This window comes from Chelmon rostratus, chromosome 15, assembly GCF_017976325.1.
Source record: "Chelmon rostratus isolate fCheRos1 chromosome 15, fCheRos1.pri, whole genome shotgun sequence".
Classification (NCBI taxonomy): Eukaryota; Metazoa; Chordata; class Actinopteri; order Chaetodontiformes; family Chaetodontidae; genus Chelmon; species Chelmon rostratus.
Window position 1 is genome coordinate 18,095,962 of NC_055672.1, and position 21,168 is coordinate 18,117,129.

A 21,168-nucleotide genomic window follows, 5' to 3' on the forward strand; every position below is an offset into this window, starting at 1 on the left:
GTAATTATTTGCTTGATTTTGTTTTACTCAAAATCGTTCCGTCTCTGCACAGTGTAGTTCTTCAGAAACACTCGAATATTTCACAATTTTTCTTGTTTTACAACATTTATGCATCTACATGGAATACTCAGGGTCTTAGCTCCTCTGCATTTGGTTTGAAGAGCTGAAATTCTGAATTATTGAACGAGATTAGTGACAGTCATATGATGATGGTCATATATCTACAGCAGACCTGGTGTACTTGGGGAGAGCTCAGTGTTTGTCCCCCAAGTTGGAGAGAGCTATTCATTCAGTCTGTCAAATTAAAAGAAAAACACCAGGGTACAGACTCAGGTGGAAGGCTCACTTGGTGTGAAGCTGACCATCCCATACAAATTATAAAAAAGGGGCAATCCACCATTTGAGTAAAATCAAGGACCTCAACAAAGCTTGGATATTTTGAGAATATTTGTACGCTATGTATTATATAACATAGTTATCTTCCAGAAAAAGGCCCAAGACCATTAGAAACATTGGAAACATCCTGATCAAGGCCTACCTCCTAAAAGTCTATGTTTGGACTCATCAGTCGAGAAGATACTGAGTCTACTTGCATTTTGTCGGTCAACAATATGCACTTTTGTAGCCGCATCACTGTACACAGAGAAATGCAGGAGCAATGCATGATAGGCTGTAAACTTGGTCTCAAAATGACCACAGCCCACAAAATAACTGTAATGGAAGTGGAGAAGGGTGATAGAAACGGAGGGCAGCTTGAGGCAGGGCAGTGCAACGCCAGTCTGTAGACTGCTCCACGCACTCTGCCTTTTCAAGAAAGGCATTAAAATGTGAGTCTTACAGGTAAAACATGAGACTCATGTAGGCTCATATGAGTTTACTACTCAAAACTCAACTCTTGAATAGTCTCAAATAGCAGTCATATTGAACATCCAAATCTGATTTGACTGAGCCAGGTACAGCATTAATGAAATCCCCTGAAACCCTGCGCTCCGAGGAATGTACCACACACAACCTGCAGGCCAGAATTATAAGAATTTCACCATGAAATAGGCGTCTGAATAAAGGCTTTTAACTCTTTGCCAGAAGGGTGCCTTGGATCTTTCCAGGTTTTGACCTTTTTTCCATGTCTGTCGAATGAAAAGCACTACACAAACAATGACCAAATGTTAATAATGAAGGTCCTTTAAAAAGGCTTGAATTTATTTCATGGCAGGAAATTTAACTATAATGATACTGCAGCTGTTAATTTCAAAACATCCCCTGAATTAAACCAAAGTAAACAAATGATATGAATTGTCTGTCTTCCAAAACTGTAACAAATCATGTGATGCAATATGCTATTGCCACTCCAATGAGAATCAAGTTTTTAACCTTGTTAACATGTTCATGGCATGTTTTTTTATATGCTACTAGACATATCAGGTGCAAAATAACTGCAGTGTACCAATGACAGCCTCACAAACATGGATTCAGACAGCCAGGGTTTCATACTAGGGGCGGCTGTCAGTAGGTAGAGCGGTCATGCACTAATTAGTTCGATCCCTGGCCATTACAGCCTACATGTCGAGGTATCCTTTGGCAAGATCCTGAACCCCAAATTGCTCCCGATGCTGTGCCAATGGTCTGTGAATAGTTCAAGCTTGTAATGAGCACGTGGCCACCATCGTATGAAAGTGTGTGTGAATGGTTGAATGCAGACTTGTGTATAAAGCGCTTTTGTATAGTGCTTTTCAGACTAGAAAAGCACTATATAAATACAGTCCATTTACCATTTACTCCACATACTGAAGGAACCAGTCCCATCATCGTGCGAGGTGAGCCTTTCCATGCGAAAGGCCCATGTTGTCTGTTACCAACACTTTTCTAACATGTAACATGTGTTGCATCAGTCAGGATGGCCGAGCGGTCTAAGGCGCTGCGTTCAGGTCGCAGTCTCCCCTGGAGGCGTGGGTTCGAATCCCACTTCTGACAACTACCTATTGTTTTACAGTAAGGGCTAAGGTCATCTCCATCTATTGAGAAGACTGAGGTCCTTTGCAGTACTTAGAACATTACTGAGGGCTCTTTTATGAAACTGTGGTTTTATCTGCAGTCTTTTATGCAGTGTTCTGCTGGGGCTGTGGAAGCTCTGGTCAGGAGGACTGGTTCTGTCCTGGACTGCCGTAGGAACATTAAGTCATCTGTGTTTCTCAACAGTTTTCAAAGTCCATGGTGCTGGATGCCTACAGTGAGTACGTGAACAACTTCAGCACTGCAATGGCAGTGGTCAGGAAGACGTGTGCCTCTAAACCTGGCTTCCTGGAATTCCTCAAGGTTTGAGAGAATCACACAAATGCACTTTTACACTAACACTAGAACTACAGTGCACAGTGTACAGTTAGTAAACAGTGTCATGGGTATCATTGTTGCTTCATAGGGATCTTTTGTTTCTGGAAAAACTTCACATCTGTTTACACTTACAACATTTTTATTCTTGTGCATTTATATGTGGAGGGGGCTTATGGCAAGTTGTTTTCAGCATTCATTAAATGAAATTCTTGCTGCTCAGCTGCCTGTTGACAGTAAATACAGCTCATCACATTAAATACAAGACAGATATAAATATACTCAGATGTACATGAATTTTCCTGGTACATACAACACTGTGCCCTGCTAGCATGCTTTTCATCCTGCTCCTCTATCAGTTGCATCTTTTTAAAGTCTTTAGACTACTTCCTCTCTACACTGAAGTCACCCTTCTTCTCACCTACAGCATCGCCAGGAGACCAGCAGTGACCGAATGACTTTGTATGGCCTGATGATGAAACCTATCCAGAGATTCCCACAGTTCATTCTGCTCCTTCAGGTATAGTGAAGCAGCTTTACAGTAAACTGAAATATACAGGCAAAAGACTGTTTTATGCAGTTCCACCAGCAGAGGGAGTACCATACACATGAACCAAGGCACTTTGTTACCTCAAGGGGAGGCAAGGGAATTGCTCTGAGGGGAAATGGTTTCCTTAGATCTCTTTTAATCCAGCCCTGGCATATTTACCTTTCCTGTGTCTCTTGCAGAAAACTCAGACGAAATATGAGACTCTGGTTTGATTGATTTCAGCAGTATAATGACTGTGAATACCAATCAAGATAGCTTCACTCAGTGTTCATGTTGTCAGTAACATTTAATTAATTTAAGTCCTGATCATTCATGAGCGCTATGTTAATGTATAAAAATGGATGAGTACAGGTGCAGGTTTATTTATTTCCTGAATGAAAAACGCTGGGAGATTGGTCCTCAGTGTAGTCAATCAATGCATGACTGTCTAATGTCTGACTTCTCTGCTTCCTCATCAGGACATGCTGAAGAACACACCAGTGGGTCATGCAGACCGTCTGCCCCTGCAGATGGCCCTGACTGAACTGGAGACACTAGCAGAGAAGCTCAACGAAAAGAAGAGGGAAGCTGATCAGCGCTGCGAGATCCGTCACATTGCAAAGGCCATGAATGAACGCTACCTCAACAAGGTCTGCCACCGCTCAGCATGTATGCGCTGGAATGCATGTTTGTAGTTTGAATCACACAGTAAGATGGTGTAGCCATTGCTCGGCGGAGTCCAGTTTTTTAATGTGCTGATTGAGAAAGTGGTCAGAATTGATGATGTACTCATTGCTCAGTCAGTGTGCAAATATTTGCCTGATGTTTGATTCTTTTAGCATATGCTGCAGAATTTCTCTCTGTCCCGGTGTGGGTGGCCATCAGGCACTTAACATTTTCTCAAGTATTCTCTTGCTTGAACAGCATATATTTGGCACATGTGCACAAACACCAGCTTTCACCAAGGTGTAATTATTTGTCTATCTGCAGCCACCCACTCTGGCATCTGTGTAGGAACATGTGTTTACAGGATTCCTTACACGGGGCAGAGGAGTTTTGTTCCTCAAAGCCTTTAACTGCACAGAGTCATGGTGATAGCCATATATTATATGCTGTTACCCAAAGTGGATGATTTCCCAGTAGAGAGTGACAGGAAATATGGGGGAAGGAAGAGCGTGATGGCATGAGACAGAGGTTCCTGCCCAGATTCAATTTTGGGCATGTGGTAATATTCACTTTAAGGTTTCATCAGAAGCTGTATTGGCTGAAATGCTTCAGCATTGTTTTTGTGTGTGAGACAATAGAACCTTGTATTATGTGAGTACCCTTGGTTCACCCTCCATCTATGGAACAAACAGACAAACACATTAGTGGCAATATTTGGTGGAATAGAAGGTCACTGAGATCCAAACTCCCACTGTACAGTCCCATAGTATCACTCTGACTTGTCATCCCTGTCCCTTAGCTTCTGAGTAATGGCAGCCGCTACCTGATCCGCTCAGACGACATGGTGGAGACGGTCTACAATGAGCGTGGTGAAATCATTAAAACCAAAGAGAGGCGCCTCTTCCTGCTGAATGATGTTCTCATGTGTGCCACGCCCAATATACGGTAAGAGTGACGGCAAACCAGACCAGTTATTAATCTCTCCTTTAATTTGCACCTTCTCCTTTCCTTGGGTGCAATATCCTGCAATCTCTTGACCATTTTACAGTTTTAGAAACTAATTGTCGCGTGTAGATTTTTGTTGCGGTCTTGTTTGTGAAGTTGACTTTGTCGACTATAAGCAAATGTTAAATGCATATAGGATTTTCTTGCTTAACTGTAAAGTGAACTAAACTGCAATGAAACTCTCACATGTAGAGAAGGATGGTAGGCACTGTATGGAACTGGCGTCCTTGGGGTGACTTTTGACCACATTAAATCTCTGGGTTTGGACCCACATATATCCATTGTGGCTTGCTATTTAGTCAAGAGTGATGGAGAGCCCCCATTCCCGGGCTTTTCAGCTTCTATCCTATAATTGTAACAAGTTGGTCACCACACTGCCTCGGGGAAACATGCACTGACTGAGTGACATTTACAAACATGGCATCCACAGGCCTCCTGCACTGCCTTCACCTTTTCTTGCACTCATATATCTTCCTCACACAGTGCAGTAGATACGTTTATTGTCCACAATGTGTTAGCAGCAAGAACCAGAGCCACTCTATCACATAAGCTTCATCTCCTTCTGCTCTGTTCAGATGTCAGGATGGCAGCGGGAGTGGCAGCGGCAGTGCCCCTCTTGACCAGAAGTTCCTTCTTAAGTGGAGCGTGCCTCTGAGCTTCGTGGAAGTGTTAGAGTTTGGATCCAGCGAGGACATGGCCGACAGCAGCCACTTCACGGCACCCCATTCTGGGGAGAAGGTGGTCATCAACGCTAAGCCAAGTATGAACCAGTGTCACATTCTGTTATATTGAATCAGCAGTGTGTCTGTCCGTCTAGGAGGCTGTTAGTCTTTCTCTAAACTGGGCCGAACTGGTCGAAAAGAGAGAGTGTTCAATTACCTGAATTATTACAGAGTACAAAGTACTTAAGGATGGATCCATGAATTTTAAATTCTAGGATAGGAGCCAATAACTGCTGGTCGGTTCACTGCTTGTGTTTGATGACTGATTAGTGAAGTTCTCAGTGGTGATTAGAGGTAAATATCTCTATGCTTTAAAGTATGGCTCCCTCCAGGGTTATAATTATCAACAACTAAAAACACAACAAAAAGTTGTTTGATAGAACAATAAGCTGGTGCTGTACTGAAGGTAGCTTCAATTCAAAATTCAAATGAAGTTTCAAATGTCTGGCATGACATAATATGACATCACCTTCCTTAACAAATCAATAAATAAATCAATAAATAATCCTTGAACAAAATGCTCAACTTGAATTAAGTGAATCATCAGGTAAAACTAGTCTTTTTTTTTAAATCAACTTTCATTAATGAATGTAACTCGTCCATTAATACATGTATGCTGCAGGCTAATCCAATAAAGAAGTGAAAAAATGATGAAGTAATAATCGTGCCCTCAGGCTTATTGATGCTGGACCACCCTGCTTTCAGAAGGTGTGTGCCTGCTTTGTGTGTATCAAGTGGGAGATCAAACATTTTTTTAAACTACAGTGAAAATGATGTTTTTGAAAGGCTAAACGCCATCAAATACGGATTGAGATGTTTCATCACATAAAAACATGTTGTGTATTTTGTATCATGAACATCAATCTGTTTTCAACAAATTTAAACTTTTGGACTTTACAATGCTCTGGAAATATTGCAAACTGGATCACACGAGTCTGAAAAATCCTATGCAGTCACCACTGGAATTTAATTCTGTAAATAGTATTATACTATTTATATTAGTGTAGCCTAATCTTTATCCGCAACTATGCAGAAATAACATGTTTTAACAGAATGAATAGACATGCAAAAAGAAAGCTGTGCAGCATTCCAATGTCAATAAATGAAGCTTTAAACTACTCTAATGATACTGTTCGGCACAGCCCTACAATAAACAGAACTAGCTGTCTCCTGCATTATAAATACATACCATAAATAGATTTTCAGACAGTTCTAAAATGGTGTCAGCCCTGCACAGACCATCCAGCCACCGAGTGTGTTTTTTCCTTCTGCAGTCCTCTGGTCTGCTGGCTGCCGAGTCCAATGATTTCAGTCTTTCCACTGGGTTCTCCCCTGTCACAGACAGCTGCTCAGCCACTTTAAAAGGCCCAGATCAGACAAACAAGAGGCATACCGAGAGTGTATGTTTTTGTGGTCACAGCACTGCAGTTTTTATTCCAGGATTTCGTTTTGTGTGTGTCTTTGTGCCGAGGTAATGGTAGTGCACGTTGCTGTGCTGGTGAGTACTTTGATACTGTATTATCTCTGGTCTGTCCAAGGTTGTATGTATTCAAGCTGAGGTCAAAGGCTCACTCTTTCAGTTGCCAATGATAGCATGCTGGAATCACTACCACTACAGTACACACTGCACTCTATAGCTCACTCTCGCACCCTTAAATCTCTCCCTCTCCCTCTAATCTGATGTCTGTAATACAGTTACATAATGTTCAGCCTTTTGCAGCCAGGTGTCACAGTGTCACATTTATATTTTATAAATCCCTCATGTGTTGAAACATGCAGTCCACCTACCATGTTTTATTACTAAAAGATTACAGTCTAGGATGCATTTCAACCCTTATGCGCAGGGTATAATGGTTGCAGCTGAAAATGAAATGAAATGGGCCGAGGCTCAGGCTGCTGTAGTAGTCCCCCTGCTAAGTGAGGTTGCTGTGCAGATTGCAGCATGGGAAGTAGATGGTCCATATGGACCCCTTGTGTATATACGCACACTCACCCTCCTGCCGACCCATCTCATCTTCTTATGCTGAAAATATCAGCACTTCCGCTTTTCCACTTTTTTATCTGCCCTTATACCATTTTCACTTTACCTCCACTTGTGCTACATTTGGCGTGCTCTTCATTGCACCCAGCTCCTGCCAGGCCAACTGTCTCCCTCTGATATTTCACTGGGCTGTGTGAAAAGTGCAGAAATTGCATGAGTGTATGTAACAGATGGAACAGACAGACCTCAGTAACATCTGCTCTGACTGTAGGGATTTTTTCTTGGGATGCAACTGACAAACAGGTTAATGGCCTCATCTTGACCTGATGTGATGATGCAAGTGTAAGTGCATTCTCCATAATGGCCCGAGGAACGCCATATGGGTCTCAAATGTATTGTTTTATTCTTACAAATAGTAGTTCATTGAATTAGATGTTGTGGAAGTTGATTGTGGGATCATATGATTTGAAAAGCGCCAATGAATAGAACCGTTAGTTCCTTTCACAGGAATGAATTACTTCATTAGTCGACAATGACTTGTTGACCTTCACTCAGTTCCCTCGCTCTGATTTAGTTGTTCCCTAACCAACCTCAGCTCTGTGTGTGTGTTTGGGAATGTGTGTGTGCGCATACAAACATGTGCATTGTCCAGGAACTTTTAACAAGTGGAAACAATTGTTTCTCAGTCCACTGTGTTCAGCCAAAAGCCACTCGGTGACCAGCCTGCTAGAAGGCAATGAAAAGACTCTCCAGCGTATGATGTCAGCTCTTTGCGTGTCTCTCTGCTTAGTTCATCTCCTCTCTGCTCTGCATAGCAATCAGGCCACCATGCAGACTGGTCATTTCAAGCTACGCTCCTGCTTCTTATAGTCAGTATGTAATTTGTAGATATATTGTTTGTTTTTAGGAAGTGTGTAATTGCTGGGATGACTGGCGTGATTCCTGTGATGCTTCCAGGCCTGTTTTGTTAGAAAACTCGTGGCATTTGGCACGCTCACAAAGAGCCATTCAGGAAATTGGGCCTGGGTTGAAATGGGTAACACAGTGCCCGTCTTGTCTGTGGGAAAGATCAATTCGATGTTGGTAGAATTGTATTCTTTTTGCATCTTATTATTCGTGCCATTAAATGCAGATAATACACAGCAAAAGATAGCATAAAGTTTTTTTATACACATTTGTATAAGAGGAAAGAGGAAATATTCCTCCAGGCATGTGCAGATCACACACAGATCACATGTAGTATAATTACCTTTCTGTTATTAAATAATGCCAGTATTAAAGGTATACTATGCAGTAATTGTTAGTTCCATTTGTTGTAATGGAAAAGCTAATAAGTTACTTAAGCGAGCTAACTCCTGGCACCTACCTGTTCAACAGAAAACAGGCCAACTCTACATCGCTCTTCATCTCCATCCTCTCCCTCAGTGCTGGCCAGTGGATGAAAGCAAACCCCAGAATCACTCTCATTTGGGAACGAGCTCTGTCCGCTTGCTGTTTTGGCTCACTGAATTTGTGTTTTTTCTGTGTTGTCTCCCATTTTTGTAGCTTCGTCTTTGATACGCGCTGCTTACTGTCTGGCAACTGTTCGCTACCTTTTCATAAAGTCTTGACCTCAACGGCACGTTGTTACTGGCTTGGGGCTACACACCCGCTGCCCAAAAGTTGCAGGCCAGAAACATCTGGAACACAGCAAAATAAGAAGACAATACAGGCTCAGGATCGCATCTCTGCAGTTAAATACACCAGCACACACTTCTGATTGGTCATAAATGTTGGTGAGATGGATTATTTTTGTGTGAGTCTATCCATTGTTTTTTTTTTTTTTTTTTTTTAGGAAAATCCCACTGAGTGTATCTGTAAGTAATAACACAGTACTCTATTATATAACACTGGCTATAAATGAACTGTTGTAGTTGCACTTTCTTCTTGCATGACACATCACAGAGTGAGCACGAGAGGTTTATTCAGCATTTCTGCCCTGACCTGAATTCACCCCCCCGTTATCAGCCTTTGCTGAGACAGATGAGCCATGAAAATTGCATAAAGCTCCGTTAGAGAAGCCAGATAGTTGAAATGAACAAAAACACTGTAACATAAGTACATAACACACTCCAACAATTCAGCTCCCATTCTATCTTATTGATGGTTTAAGTAAATAAATGTAAATATATGTAGATGTACTGTATTTGGCTATGATTTGATCCAGTGACATGAATGAAATACATTAGGGGGTCACTGACCATGAAAACGTCAGTGAAATCCAAAACCCATATCCACGACTGTAGGCCTGCTGTGTTCTGTGTGAAGGGCTGCTCATGCATGTGTAAGGACGACAAAGAATTTCTCTGTCTGCGAGCAGCCTCCTGTTTACAAACTCAGAGGGAGACATTTCAGAGTAATCCTCCCGGGGACCACCTACAAATGTGAATATTGGCAATGCACAAACAGGGGTAGAGTTTCCCCTGAAAGTCCAGTCACCGAGACCTTCAGCAGAGGACTGGAGTGGGTTGCCATGGAGCTGGAGCACCAGGCAGAGTCTGCGACTATTGACGAAGGCGAGGAGGAGGAGAAGGAAGGAAAGGGGGAAGAGAAAGCAGAATGGCAGAACGAGACAAAGTCATCTAGCTGCCAAAGACTCTGATGCAGTTTAACTCTTTGTTGACAGACATACGCTCTGAAGAGTGCACTGAAGTGTTTTCAGTCAGGCTTTCATTTGTTTCCTGTTCTTGTTAACTGAGCCGTTTGATCAAATGACCTCAATAACTTTTCTCTTCACTATTTTGGCCAAATGGCAGGCATTCACTCAAACTGTTCTAATGATTAAAGGCAAATACCTAACAGCATACCTATTGCAGCGCTCATACAGTAGTTACACAAGTGAAGAACAGATATATGATTGGCCTATATGCTGAAATGCAAGAACAAGAACAATGTTTGCGTGGCCTCTGAAAGCTAACATGGGTTCTTGTGAACAAGCGAGCACACTGGTGACAATCGCTGCCAAGTTTGCAGAGCTGTCACCGCTCCCTGTGGGAAACTGACTGATTGGCCCTTATTGATCTTTGTCCTTGTTTGTCCAATTTTAACTGCTTCTCTCATCAGACTGGCCTCACCCGTTGCTACTTGTGTATCAGCCTTTTAGGTCTCAGCTCAGTTTCCTGTCAGTTTTGTAAGCTTTTATTCTTGCCAGCTCACGTGTTCATATAGGATTGATCTCACTGCGACCAAATACAACAAATAGAGTTAAAACTTGCTTTTTTGGACTTTTTTGTCTTTTGTTTTTTGTTTTTTGTTTTTTTTTTTCATTTTTGCACATCTGACATAGCTACACATCCATTGCAAGTTGTTTGGGGTGTTCAATTTTATTTAAAACAAAAATGTTCTTACTTTTGTGTTTTTCTGTGTAGACAAGCTGTACATGGGCCCCGGTCAGTTGTACCAAGATCTGCAGAACCTAATCCATGACCTTAGCCTGGTCAACCAGATCTCCAGCATGATCAGCAGCCTCAAAGGCAACTACCAGGTACGGTATGACCGCATTACACATGTCAGCTGAACTCGGTGCATTACTAGTCTGTCCATTGGGGAGTGTTTGAAAAAAGTGTGTATGAACATCACATTTCATCATATTTAATCAGTCAGTTAATCATGTCTGAAAAGGAATCTGTATTAAAAAGTCGTCTTAAGCCATCTTTTTTTTTATGTTATAACAAAGGTGAAGAATGAATAAAAATATAGAATATAAATTTGACTTGTGTTTTTATGTCAATTCGACCAAATATGAGATCTTCAAATTGTTTTACTGGCTGTTAATATTACTGGAAGCTTGACAGAAGTTGGCATAGACGTGTTCCTCCAGTGTACCTCAGTTTTAAAATCACATTCATGTGTTTCCCCTCAGATGTCCATAAGGGCTGGGCTGTTCTGTAAGCATATAATGTTTAAGCTGTGGAATGTGCCAGCGTGGCCAATTTGTCTCTTGGAGACTAGGAGTCTCTTAAGTCTTGATTTGCACCATTCAAGCCTGTCGTATCATGTGGCCACACACGCACAAGCCTAACCGTGCTGTAGGGAGGGTGGTTTAGTTTGCAGAGCACAGCATGCGTGTGTGTGTGAGGCTGCGTTTGTGCTGTGCTGGTAGGTCTTGTCAGAAGCAGAGTGGGAGGCAGAGGAACAGAGGAGCTCTCAGAGGGACATGTGTCCCAGAGATGGGGGGCAGGATGGAGAGATTGATGGGGAAGGAAAGAAAGAAGCAGGGCCAAGAAGTGTGAGCTGTACACTGCCAGGCATTTCCCTCAACACTAAGTTCCATAACCTAAATGATACTGACAGCATTCTAATAATAGATGTGCAGTGAAAGGCTCTTCATACATTTAGGAACTACGTATTGAAAGATGAGATATCCTTGTCAAACTAGTAATGGCAGTTGAAGGCCAAATTTAGTCGTTGTGGTGAGTATCCAGCTGTATGGTACGATTTGTGGCTGTACATTACGTTGATTATTCAACAGCATTTGTGGGCAGCATTTATGTAGAAACTGCAACCCATCCAATATGTTGGAGTCTAATACAAAACCAAATCAAACGTTTCTCAAAGGGAGCACATGCTACAGGACTGTTAGGACTGTACAGGACTGACATTGGGTTGCATTGCAGTGACAGATGATCTGTGTGTCACTAAATGGCAGTGTACTTAATCAAAGTTTAACTTAAATTCTACTAATTCTACTAAATAAATGTGGCTTATTCATGTTTAAATCCTACATTTATGTCCCACTTCCTCCCACTGTTGTGCCCATTCCTGAAACTCTTTCTCTCCTACTCACTTTTTTTGTCCCTTAATTTCATGACTCTCCTTCTCTCTCTCTGTTTTTTTCTTTCTATCTCCCCAATGTCCTTGTGCACAGAATGTAAACCCCACAGTGGCCCAGGACTGGGTATCAGGTCTCCAGAGGCTGATACTGAAGAAGGAGGAGGAGATCAGGGCTGCTGACCGGTGTAGGATCCAACTCCAGCTACCTGGCAAACAAGACAAGTATGTGTTTTACACACATACTGTATATACACACATCTTTAGCTTTAATTGGTCCTTCATACAGGCAGCACATACCACATTTTAACAGACTCCAGTCTCAGTCTTCGCCCCCCACCCTGCTCTTGTTTATCCTAGGTTTGTCTTTATCCCTTTTTACCCTGCTTTCTCCGTCTGTCCTCCCAGCCACCCTGTAGGCCTACAGCTTTAGGAGAGAGTATTAGAGCGCATTTGGATATTTGGATAAACAAGTTTTCTCCACCACCTCTAATCTGAGGCATGAATCTCAGGGGAGGAAACGTGCATCAGTGTTTGCAACGAAAGGCTACTCAGGGCTGCAGCTGTTGCTGAGCACAAATGCTCATGTCACACATTTACACACACTATTACTATTATAGTCTGCACGTGGTCCCCCAAGGGTGCACCTTGTTTGGGCTTTTTCACATTCTCTTTCTCTGGAACCACAAGTCTCTGTTTCTCTCTCCCTCATCCCTGCTGCACTTAGCTGGTGATATAATCCATGGGTATGTTTGGAAACTCAGCTGTGCCTCTCTCATTCCTCCCCTGATCCCTCAATCAACACACAACACTTCTCACTGGCAGTGAGTGGGAGTGATGCATTTCAGACAAGACCCCACCACACACACACACACACACACACGGAAACACACAACAAATACACACACATAAAGTCTGCATGAGCTGCTGGTAGAAACAGTAATTGACATTGACTTTTATTGCATTTCTGTCACAGTCTGTCCAGTCAGTCAGCAGTGCAGAGGCAGACTGATGTGCCCCTTTGGCTGAGATTCACCTTAGACGGTTTTCATTTAACCTTGTTGGGTATTTTAGAGCAAAAGAGGCTCGTTAGTGAACTGATGTGTGTGCAAGAATTTTTGAAATATTAACATGACTGCTTTGAGAGATGTTAATGCAAATTCAGGCCCTTTGGCTGCCAAAGTCTTGACACATCTCACAGTATATTAATCATTCAGTCCAGTCTTGTTAAAGCATCTCTGATGTTTGATCCACGAACACTGGTTCGGTATTTGAGTGCATATTTTAAAAGACTTATGTGATGACTTTTGTACAGTAAAATATTAACTTTCAACTTTTATTAACTACAAAATGCATGTTTTAATCTAGAGAATGGCTGTTTTAGCACACTGGCGTGAAATTGTAACCCTGTACAGATAGTGAGTTTTTAGTCTGACATCATTATGATTACATTAGGCAGCAGCTGTGAATTCTGGCCTCCTGTCCAGTGTGTTGCTATTGTGCTGAGTTAAAAAAATGTAAATATGAAAAGTAGACTTAAGAGGACATTTAAACTCTTCGACACAAAACGTCCTCTGAAATGCATTGATCACATGTTTGCGTTATAGATGTAACAGCACTAAAGGTTGGATTTTAACTTTCTTCCTCTCCATTGGCAGATCGGGTAAACCCACTTGCTTCAGTGCCGTGTTCAATACTCTCAGCCCAGCCATCAAACAGTCATGGATCAGTAACTTGCAGATGGCTAAGCTGGCTCTAGGTACGATACACCTACACTGTCTCAGTTGCACAGTTGTTCTTCGATTTGACCTGTGTATGCATGCATTTATACAATATGACAACTTGCTTTATTGACTTATTGATCCATATATTTCTTCAATCCATTGTCTATGATTATCAAGTACTGTTTATGTGTGTCTTTACATCAGAGGAGGACAATCTGCAGGGCTGGTTCTTTGCAGAGGATGATGGGAATCAAATCAAAAAGCAAAAGCACCCCCTCTTGCTTCGACAAATGCCTGTTGTCATGTCAAAACTGCAGGAATTCAAGGTGAGACATTGTCATAGACTGTGAGTTTCTCAATTGAAGGCAACAAAGTGCAATGCTATGGCCGGTTAGCTCAGTTGGTTAGAGCGTGGTGCTAATAACGCCAAGGTCGCGGGTTCGATCCCCGTACGGGCCACAGTGCTTTTAGAGAGAGTTTCTGTGCAGATTACAGCATATGGTCAGCTCAGGTCAGCAACAGCATGTGAAATGCTATTTCGGTGTGTGTGTCTAACTATGTGTCACACATGACACACAACACTTACTGTTATATGATGTCTGCCCAACTTGAGGCCAAAACAAGAAACAGCTTTGATGTCTATGTGGGTCTGTTTAGCTCACTTAGAGTATGGTGATAATGATACCATGGCTGAGGGTTGATCCCAGATGGGCCAATGTTCTCATTATAGCACTGACATGTGGCCCACAGTTATGTTTATGTTAGAATACCATAGATGTTATCTATACTGAGATGTAGTATCATTATTCCAGTGACGCCCAAGGATGGAAGAGGGAAAGAACTATTTCAAATTTCTATCTGTCACCATTAAATAATACTGATATATTCACTCACTGGTAACATGTCACATCTTTATTCATTTACAAATGTCACCTTTCTGAACCTTGCCATCGTCTGTTCCACCTCAGGTTCAGTCATATAGCACTGAACGGACTAATAAATATGACTTTGCTCACGCGTCTCAGTGCAGCTAGAATTGAAAACAAGATAACTTGTTTTCGTTCGCTTCTGTGTGAGCGTCAGACTGCAACTCAGGATGTAATCTCAGCAGCAAAAAATCAATGCAAATCCCAGCCAACAATTTCTGATGTTTCTGTATGCAGATATTTACATTGGCAGGACACGAGTAAACGATGCTCGTATGTGGAATGAATTTGTTTGGGTTTGCATCAAACTGCAAGAAAACTGTCACAATGAAAATCTGGTTTATATACAGTACAGTCAACTGTCTGAGTGTCCTTATCTCACTGTTTGTGTGTGTTGCTCTGTATCTTAAATGTCACATTCTTCTGCGTTTGTCATCACATTACTTACTGTGATATATTGGCCACTTAGCTCAGTTGGTCAGATTGTGGTGCTAACAATGCCAAGGGGTTGTGGGTTCGATCCCTGTATGGGCCATGTGATTTTGAAATAAGAAACTAATACTCCCACTAAGTAGTAGTCAGTTAGGTTCAGGTGAGTCTCATAATTGATTTGAGCCATGTTGTTGCACCTTGGCTGGAAATGTCATGGTAATGTGGGCTGTTTCTACATGAATATATGTTAACTAGAGTCCTGACTGTCCCCTATATATTTGTGGCTCCTCTGTATCTGTCCTAAATGGCTGTTGTGAGAGGATACTGGGGAACATTATCTCATGTTAGTTGGTCACTTCAGGAGGGTTAAAACTCATTGAACTCTTTTAGGTTTTTATCTTGCCATGTTTTAACACTAACTGGGCACAAGAAACACCAGTTTTATTTACTATGAATCCTACATGACGACTTGATGCAAGTACTCATCTGGTCTATTTCTGCATATTTCTTCGCCGTCTCTTACTTCTTCCTCTTCTGCGGCAGGTGGAGTGTGCTGTTCATAATCCAGAGCCCCACATCAACACAGAGAGCACAGCGGACACGCCCGTCGTGGGCCACGGCTGCGTCTGGGTGAGACATTTTTCCAACATCGTTCAGGAAAGAAGCAGTGGACCTCAACTCTGAAATCTGAGACTCTGACGAGAGGATTTAGTTGTGTGTCGAGTGGCTTCAGCAAGTGTTTATTGGCAAATGGCCTCGCAGTTCTCTTGCTTACAGCAGCTAACACAATTGACGATCAACCACTACTCTGTCAGCGAGTCTGACTCTTGGTTTTGGCTCTGACAAAAACTGTTTTTGTCAGCAGAGCAGATGGTAAATTCTTGCTGTTTATTTATTAAAATGTCTAATGTCCCCTTGAGATAGACAATCAGGGTTTTAAAATGATTGCTTTGGTACTGAAGTTTTTCTCAAAATAAACAATGACTGTCCTAAGCGCGGTAATCACTGCTCACCCAGTGTTTCTGACCATCAGGGAAAACCTGGCGTCTGTTAAAGATATAAACATCACTCTAGCTGGTTATTTTTATGGTGAGGTAATGTATAAACCTTTGCTGAAAGTATATGTGAAAAGTTTTAAGTTGGAAGATGTAAGTTGTTTTTAACGTTATTGAATGTCTTAGGACATAAGTATTGCTCTCATAAGATTTTGCCTTTGAATTGGCCTATTAACTTATGTGAACTGATATAATTAAACACTCTGCCGTCAAGGTACTTTTTCTTTTCTCCTGAGTCTGAAATACTTCAGCTGTATGCTTAGTGATGTTTGCTTTCTTCTGATTTCTTGTACTGTGCTTTCTTGGCTGGGTATCTCTTAGACATTCAGTCTACATAAATTAATGAAAATGTTCCTAAAACAAAAGGTTTCTTTGTCTTTGCAGGTTGCAAGTTGCACCAACCAGATGGGCCAGATATCCATAGTGGCCATGCAGAACTCGAGTCCTAAGGTGACTGAGTGTTTCAATGTAGAGTCCCGGATCCTCTGCATGGCCTACGTCCCTGCAGAGCAACCCCAAGAGAATGGCGAGAAGGTCCCTGATAACAACCACGTCTCCACAGCGAAGGCCAGTGATTCCCCCAGTGTCTGTCTGGGCATGGAGGAGGGCAGGTACAGCACACAGTGTGCTTACAAAAGTGTGTCAGCAGGTCTTTAAAATCTCAAAATATTTACCAGTTATAGTTTGTGAAACATGTTAAGTCAGCTGTACCCACACAATGCAATATGTTCTTAACAGGAGACAGTATGGCATGGTAAATGGTAAATGTCAGGTTTTAGTTATATATGTATTAAGAGGAAATATTGGGATCAAAGACCAGTTGCATCTCTCTAGACTTTTAATTTTGCACCAGAGTTTATCAGTAGTGTCAGTCAGAGGGAGATTCAACATAGTGGCCAATATATTATGGTGCTTGTACAGCTGCACTAAATTCTGTGGACCGTACTGCAGTATAGTATTAAAAGATGTGTTTGACCTGTACATCTGAACGCACTGCATGCAGCAGATCACATTGTTCTCGTTTTGCAGGTTGTCAAAAAGTATTTTTTGGAGTACACACACACAAATAAAAAAAAATTGTATCATCACAAAAAAGCTCCTGAAATGCATTTTGAAAATGCTTTTTTCTGATTTATTATTTCACTTGTTTCAGCTATATTTCATTAAATTAAATTGTGGCAAGTTTTATAGACACCATAAAAAGTCCTGCAAACATGACAATATTATGACTATAATCTCTTTAATTGTATCTATTACAAAACGTTATTGATAGCATGACGATGAAGGTGTATATCAGTGAAGCATGCTGCATAAAGTTCGGTCCTAATTTTGTTGTTTTGTTGTTCTGCTGTCCTGTTTAGCATCATTGTGTATAAGAGCAGCCAGCGCTCCAAGAAAGTTCGTCTTCAGCATTTCTTCACCCCAGACAAGTCCACCGTAACCAGCCTGGTCTATAAGAAACACTGTCTGTACACAGGCTTGGTCAGCGGCTCTGTGGCAGTCTACTCCAGATCACAAGGTGTGTGTTTCAGGAGGGGAAGGACTTGTGAATTTGTATATATGTCTTCTGTCATATTCTCATAATTCTGCCTTTGTAATGTTGGTTGACAATCTAAATAGCTATAATTAGGATCCGAGTGAGGTTAATTAACTGTGGTTGTGTGAAACAGAAATGCAGTCATTGAGTTAGATTTGGTTTTAAAACTGTGTCGACTGACAGTGTTTACTTAAATATTTGGTCTGCACTAGCCCTGACTTTTGTAACCTCAACCATAATTGGCCACGTACATGAAAAAGAGCGCTGTTGCTGACTTGGTAACTTTGTCGTTAGCTTTAGCAACTTTTAACACTCTTCTGCTGGACACGTTCACATATCCGAATTTTCCAGTTACAGACGGGACACACGGGACGTGAGTGTGGAACTGTGTAGCTCGGGGTCAGGGGTCTCCCTCCGCTCTGTGTTGAGGTTCTGTTTCCGTTTATTCGGTTGTCTGGGAGAAGCCAATCTGTTAGCAGTGACCTATTTAATGTCTTCCCTCCCAGACAGGCGCAGACACATTAGAGGAAAGGATCTGGGCTGCACTCCTCCCACAGTCTTTCACATTCTGTGTTTTGTTCCATATCTCATTGGCTGTCACAGCGGTGCAGAACAGAGGGTCTCTGAGCATCCTCCTCTCTCTGCCTCTGTGTTTTTCTCTGCCTCTGCTTTGTCTCTTCTGCATCACATAGTGTTGGTAAAGATAAGTACATACTTTAGAACGCGAGGGAACTGAATTCTCATAATTCTTGGCTGTCAAATATAAGTATTGGTATCACTATCTTGTGATGCTACCATTGCTAGAGGCATATACTGTATATTAATTCCCCTCCATGCCCTCAAATGATTCAATCTACATTTCCAACATCTTCAAGGAAGAACTTTTAAGTGTCCCTGCTCAATTTCTAGCTCTGTCGTTCTGTTAAGTTGGTCGAGAGATAAAAAACAGAGGCAGGGAGAATATGGATGATGGCCTGAGGACAGGAGCACAGGAGGAAAATTATTCTCGCTCATTTCACAGTTGAGCCACAGTTAGCCTGGAGGACACATACTGTATGTATGCAACCGTTCAGGAATGTTTATGGGGCTCCTCATTACTCCTTGTTTTGTTGCACAAATCACCTCTTTTCTCCCTCGCCAGTCTCTGGACACCAATTATTTGACACTGGTAACTGAATGTTCCAGCAGCCTCAGTAGCTGCTTTTCATCACCACTGGTGTGTCAAATGAGTTCCCAGAAGGAAACCCTGGCCCTAGATCCTCTGAGCCTTACTTGTCGGATTTCTTCCCATCAACAGCTCTGTCACTGTCAATGGAACATGATGCCAAGCGCTAAAATGATGACTCACCCTGCATAGTTTGGTAGGGAATCAGTTCCCCGCATCGCTGTTGTAATGCTGCTCAAGTACTTTGTCACAGTGAAAAGCTCTGCCTGTACTCTATTAGCATTTAAAGTAGACCCGCGGTTTACATTGTGAAGAAGGAAGCAAGCAGAACTGGGAGAAATTATAGCTGTATGATGTCGAACTGTCAGCTGATCAAAGGGACCGTTGCGGCGAATAGTGACAAGACATCAGAAACAAGTGAACAGACGGGAATGTTGCATGCATCGAGCATGGAAAACGCTCCTCTGCTATAGATGCAGTGAGTCTGAAGCTGGCCAGTCAGCCTCATTCTGCCATGCTTGCTATTTCCTTTGTGACTGACTGTGTGTGAGACAGAGAAAGAAGGAGGCAATGATTCGGCAAAGGTCACACGTCATAGCCAGACGGTCAGAACATAAAGTCTATTCTCCACAATTCAGCCAACCTGCTGTAATGTGCATTGCTTTTCACAGCTTTATCAGAAGAAGAAAACGATTGGCTTGTTGAATCAGTGTTCGCTGTCTGGTTTGTGTGCTACTGTTTGAGACATTTGTTGCAGCTGACACTGACATGAAGGAACGCTGCAGTTTGTGAGAGATGTGGGCAGACTTACATAAGAAGCTGGCACTCCTGTCATTTTTATCCTTTTCCACTGCTCCTTTTCTCTTTTATGTTCTCGTGTGTATTCACCTACACAGTATGATTATTACAGTTATATACACAGGGCTAGCCTCTTTGGGAGACTACCCTCACTTCCCCAGTCATTGCTGCACCTCTGAAAGAACATCTCTCCCCGCGTGGCACCTCTGCTTTCAATAGCCGCCTTTGTGCCTTCTCTTAACAAACACTATCGGTGAGGCCTCATTCACTTCCTGGCCTAGATTAGCTCAGGGAATGTGGTATCTGGAGGAAATGAAGTTTGTATTCAACACAGGGGCCTTCTAGCAAAATGTACATATCAGTAAAAAAGACCATTTTTACTGATGCACATTCATGTTTGCATCTGTCCAACAAACCCACATTTCATCTCATTTTATGACGAGATATAAATCCAAACCAGTGAATATAGTGGTTGCAGAAATGTAATGTGCTGATATTTTTAAAGACACTGCATGGGGCACTTCATTGCAGGAGAGCTGGCACTGTAGGTGCCCAGGCACATGTAGAACAGAGTGTGTAGGAGGTGTGTGTGGGATAGAGCTGAGCTCTGACTAATGCCTCGCAGCCCATCTATATTCATAGTGAAGGCTGTGAAAACCATCAATGGCCACTCCACCAACATTAGCAGACATATAAATGCAGATGGCCTTTTCAGGCGACATTTATAATGACGGAGTGACTATTAGTATGTCTTCCATCTAAAGTGCAAACTTTAACGACGTTACGTGAAGATTTGTATGAGGTTTACATTGCAAAAGACAATGCAGTAATTCTACTATAAGAGATGTACAGTGCTGTACTGTTGTTGGTTGTAGCTTACATTAGGGACACGGCAATTTTACTCCATTTCTGACTGAATTTGATATAATCTGTGCTTACATATATGTTAAAGGGTATTTTGTCAAATGCACATTTTTATTCCTTTGAGTACTGAGGTGCCAGTATTGTGTTTGTTGTTACAGATGGTTTGTGGAGCTGTGAAAAGCCCAAGGTGCTGAAACTGGGAGTCCTCCCAGTCAAGGCCATGCTGGCTGTGGAGGAGCACCTCTGGGCTTCATCAGGTGGACAGGTCTTCATCATCAGCACCCACACACACTGTGTAGAGGTATGTAACCTTGCTCTGATGCTGTTGGGCTAGTTGTACATACCGTATGTCGAAGTCATAAACAGGGCAGTTCAGTAGACCTGTGTGCAGTGTCAATAACCCTTGGTACATTTCTTTGTGTCTGTGTCAAAGTCAGTCATCCTGTCTTTAGAGAGCAGGAGAGAAAAGAGATCAGTCTGTATGGGGAAAGAAAACAGGTACATTTTGAATGCGTATTTATTTGTTGTTGGGGAGATTTCTCTGGAAGCAACCAGTGTAAACGGTGGTCACTAAAAGTATAAAGAACATCTAGTAGATGTACTTCGTCTTTCCACATCCTGAAATGTGGA

General features: G+C 42.1%; 1 protein-coding gene and 2 non-coding genes across 4 annotated transcripts in view; all 3 read left to right on the top strand.

The window, feature by feature from the left end:
* Window positions 1-21,168, top strand: part of arhgef10 (Rho guanine nucleotide exchange factor (GEF) 10) — a 50,533-nt gene that overhangs the window by 19,384 nt on the left and 9,981 nt on the right. For both annotated transcript variants that reach the window (XM_041953291.1, XM_041953292.1), the window contains 13 exons: window positions 2,197-2,313; window positions 2,753-2,845; window positions 3,334-3,504; window positions 4,320-4,465; window positions 5,101-5,285; window positions 10,636-10,751; window positions 12,135-12,262; window positions 13,696-13,796; window positions 13,966-14,087; window positions 15,663-15,749; window positions 16,559-16,785; window positions 17,536-17,693; window positions 20,697-20,839. In XM_041953291.1, coding sequence (XP_041809225.1) covers window positions 2,197-2,313; window positions 2,753-2,845; window positions 3,334-3,504; window positions 4,320-4,465; window positions 5,101-5,285; window positions 10,636-10,751; window positions 12,135-12,262; window positions 13,696-13,796; window positions 13,966-14,087; window positions 15,663-15,749; window positions 16,559-16,785; window positions 17,536-17,693; window positions 20,697-20,839 — 1,794 coding nt within the window. The remainder of the gene's footprint in view (window positions 1-2,196; window positions 2,314-2,752; window positions 2,846-3,333; window positions 3,505-4,319; window positions 4,466-5,100; window positions 5,286-10,635; window positions 10,752-12,134; window positions 12,263-13,695; window positions 13,797-13,965; window positions 14,088-15,662; window positions 15,750-16,558; window positions 16,786-17,535; window positions 17,694-20,696; window positions 20,840-21,168) is intronic.
* On the top strand, window positions 1,889-1,971 carry trnal-cag. The gene has a single exon. It is a non-coding gene; the product is annotated as a tRNA-Leu (tRNA).
* On the top strand, window positions 14,147-14,220 carry trnai-aau. Its single transcript has one exon. It is a non-coding gene; the product is annotated as a tRNA-Ile (tRNA).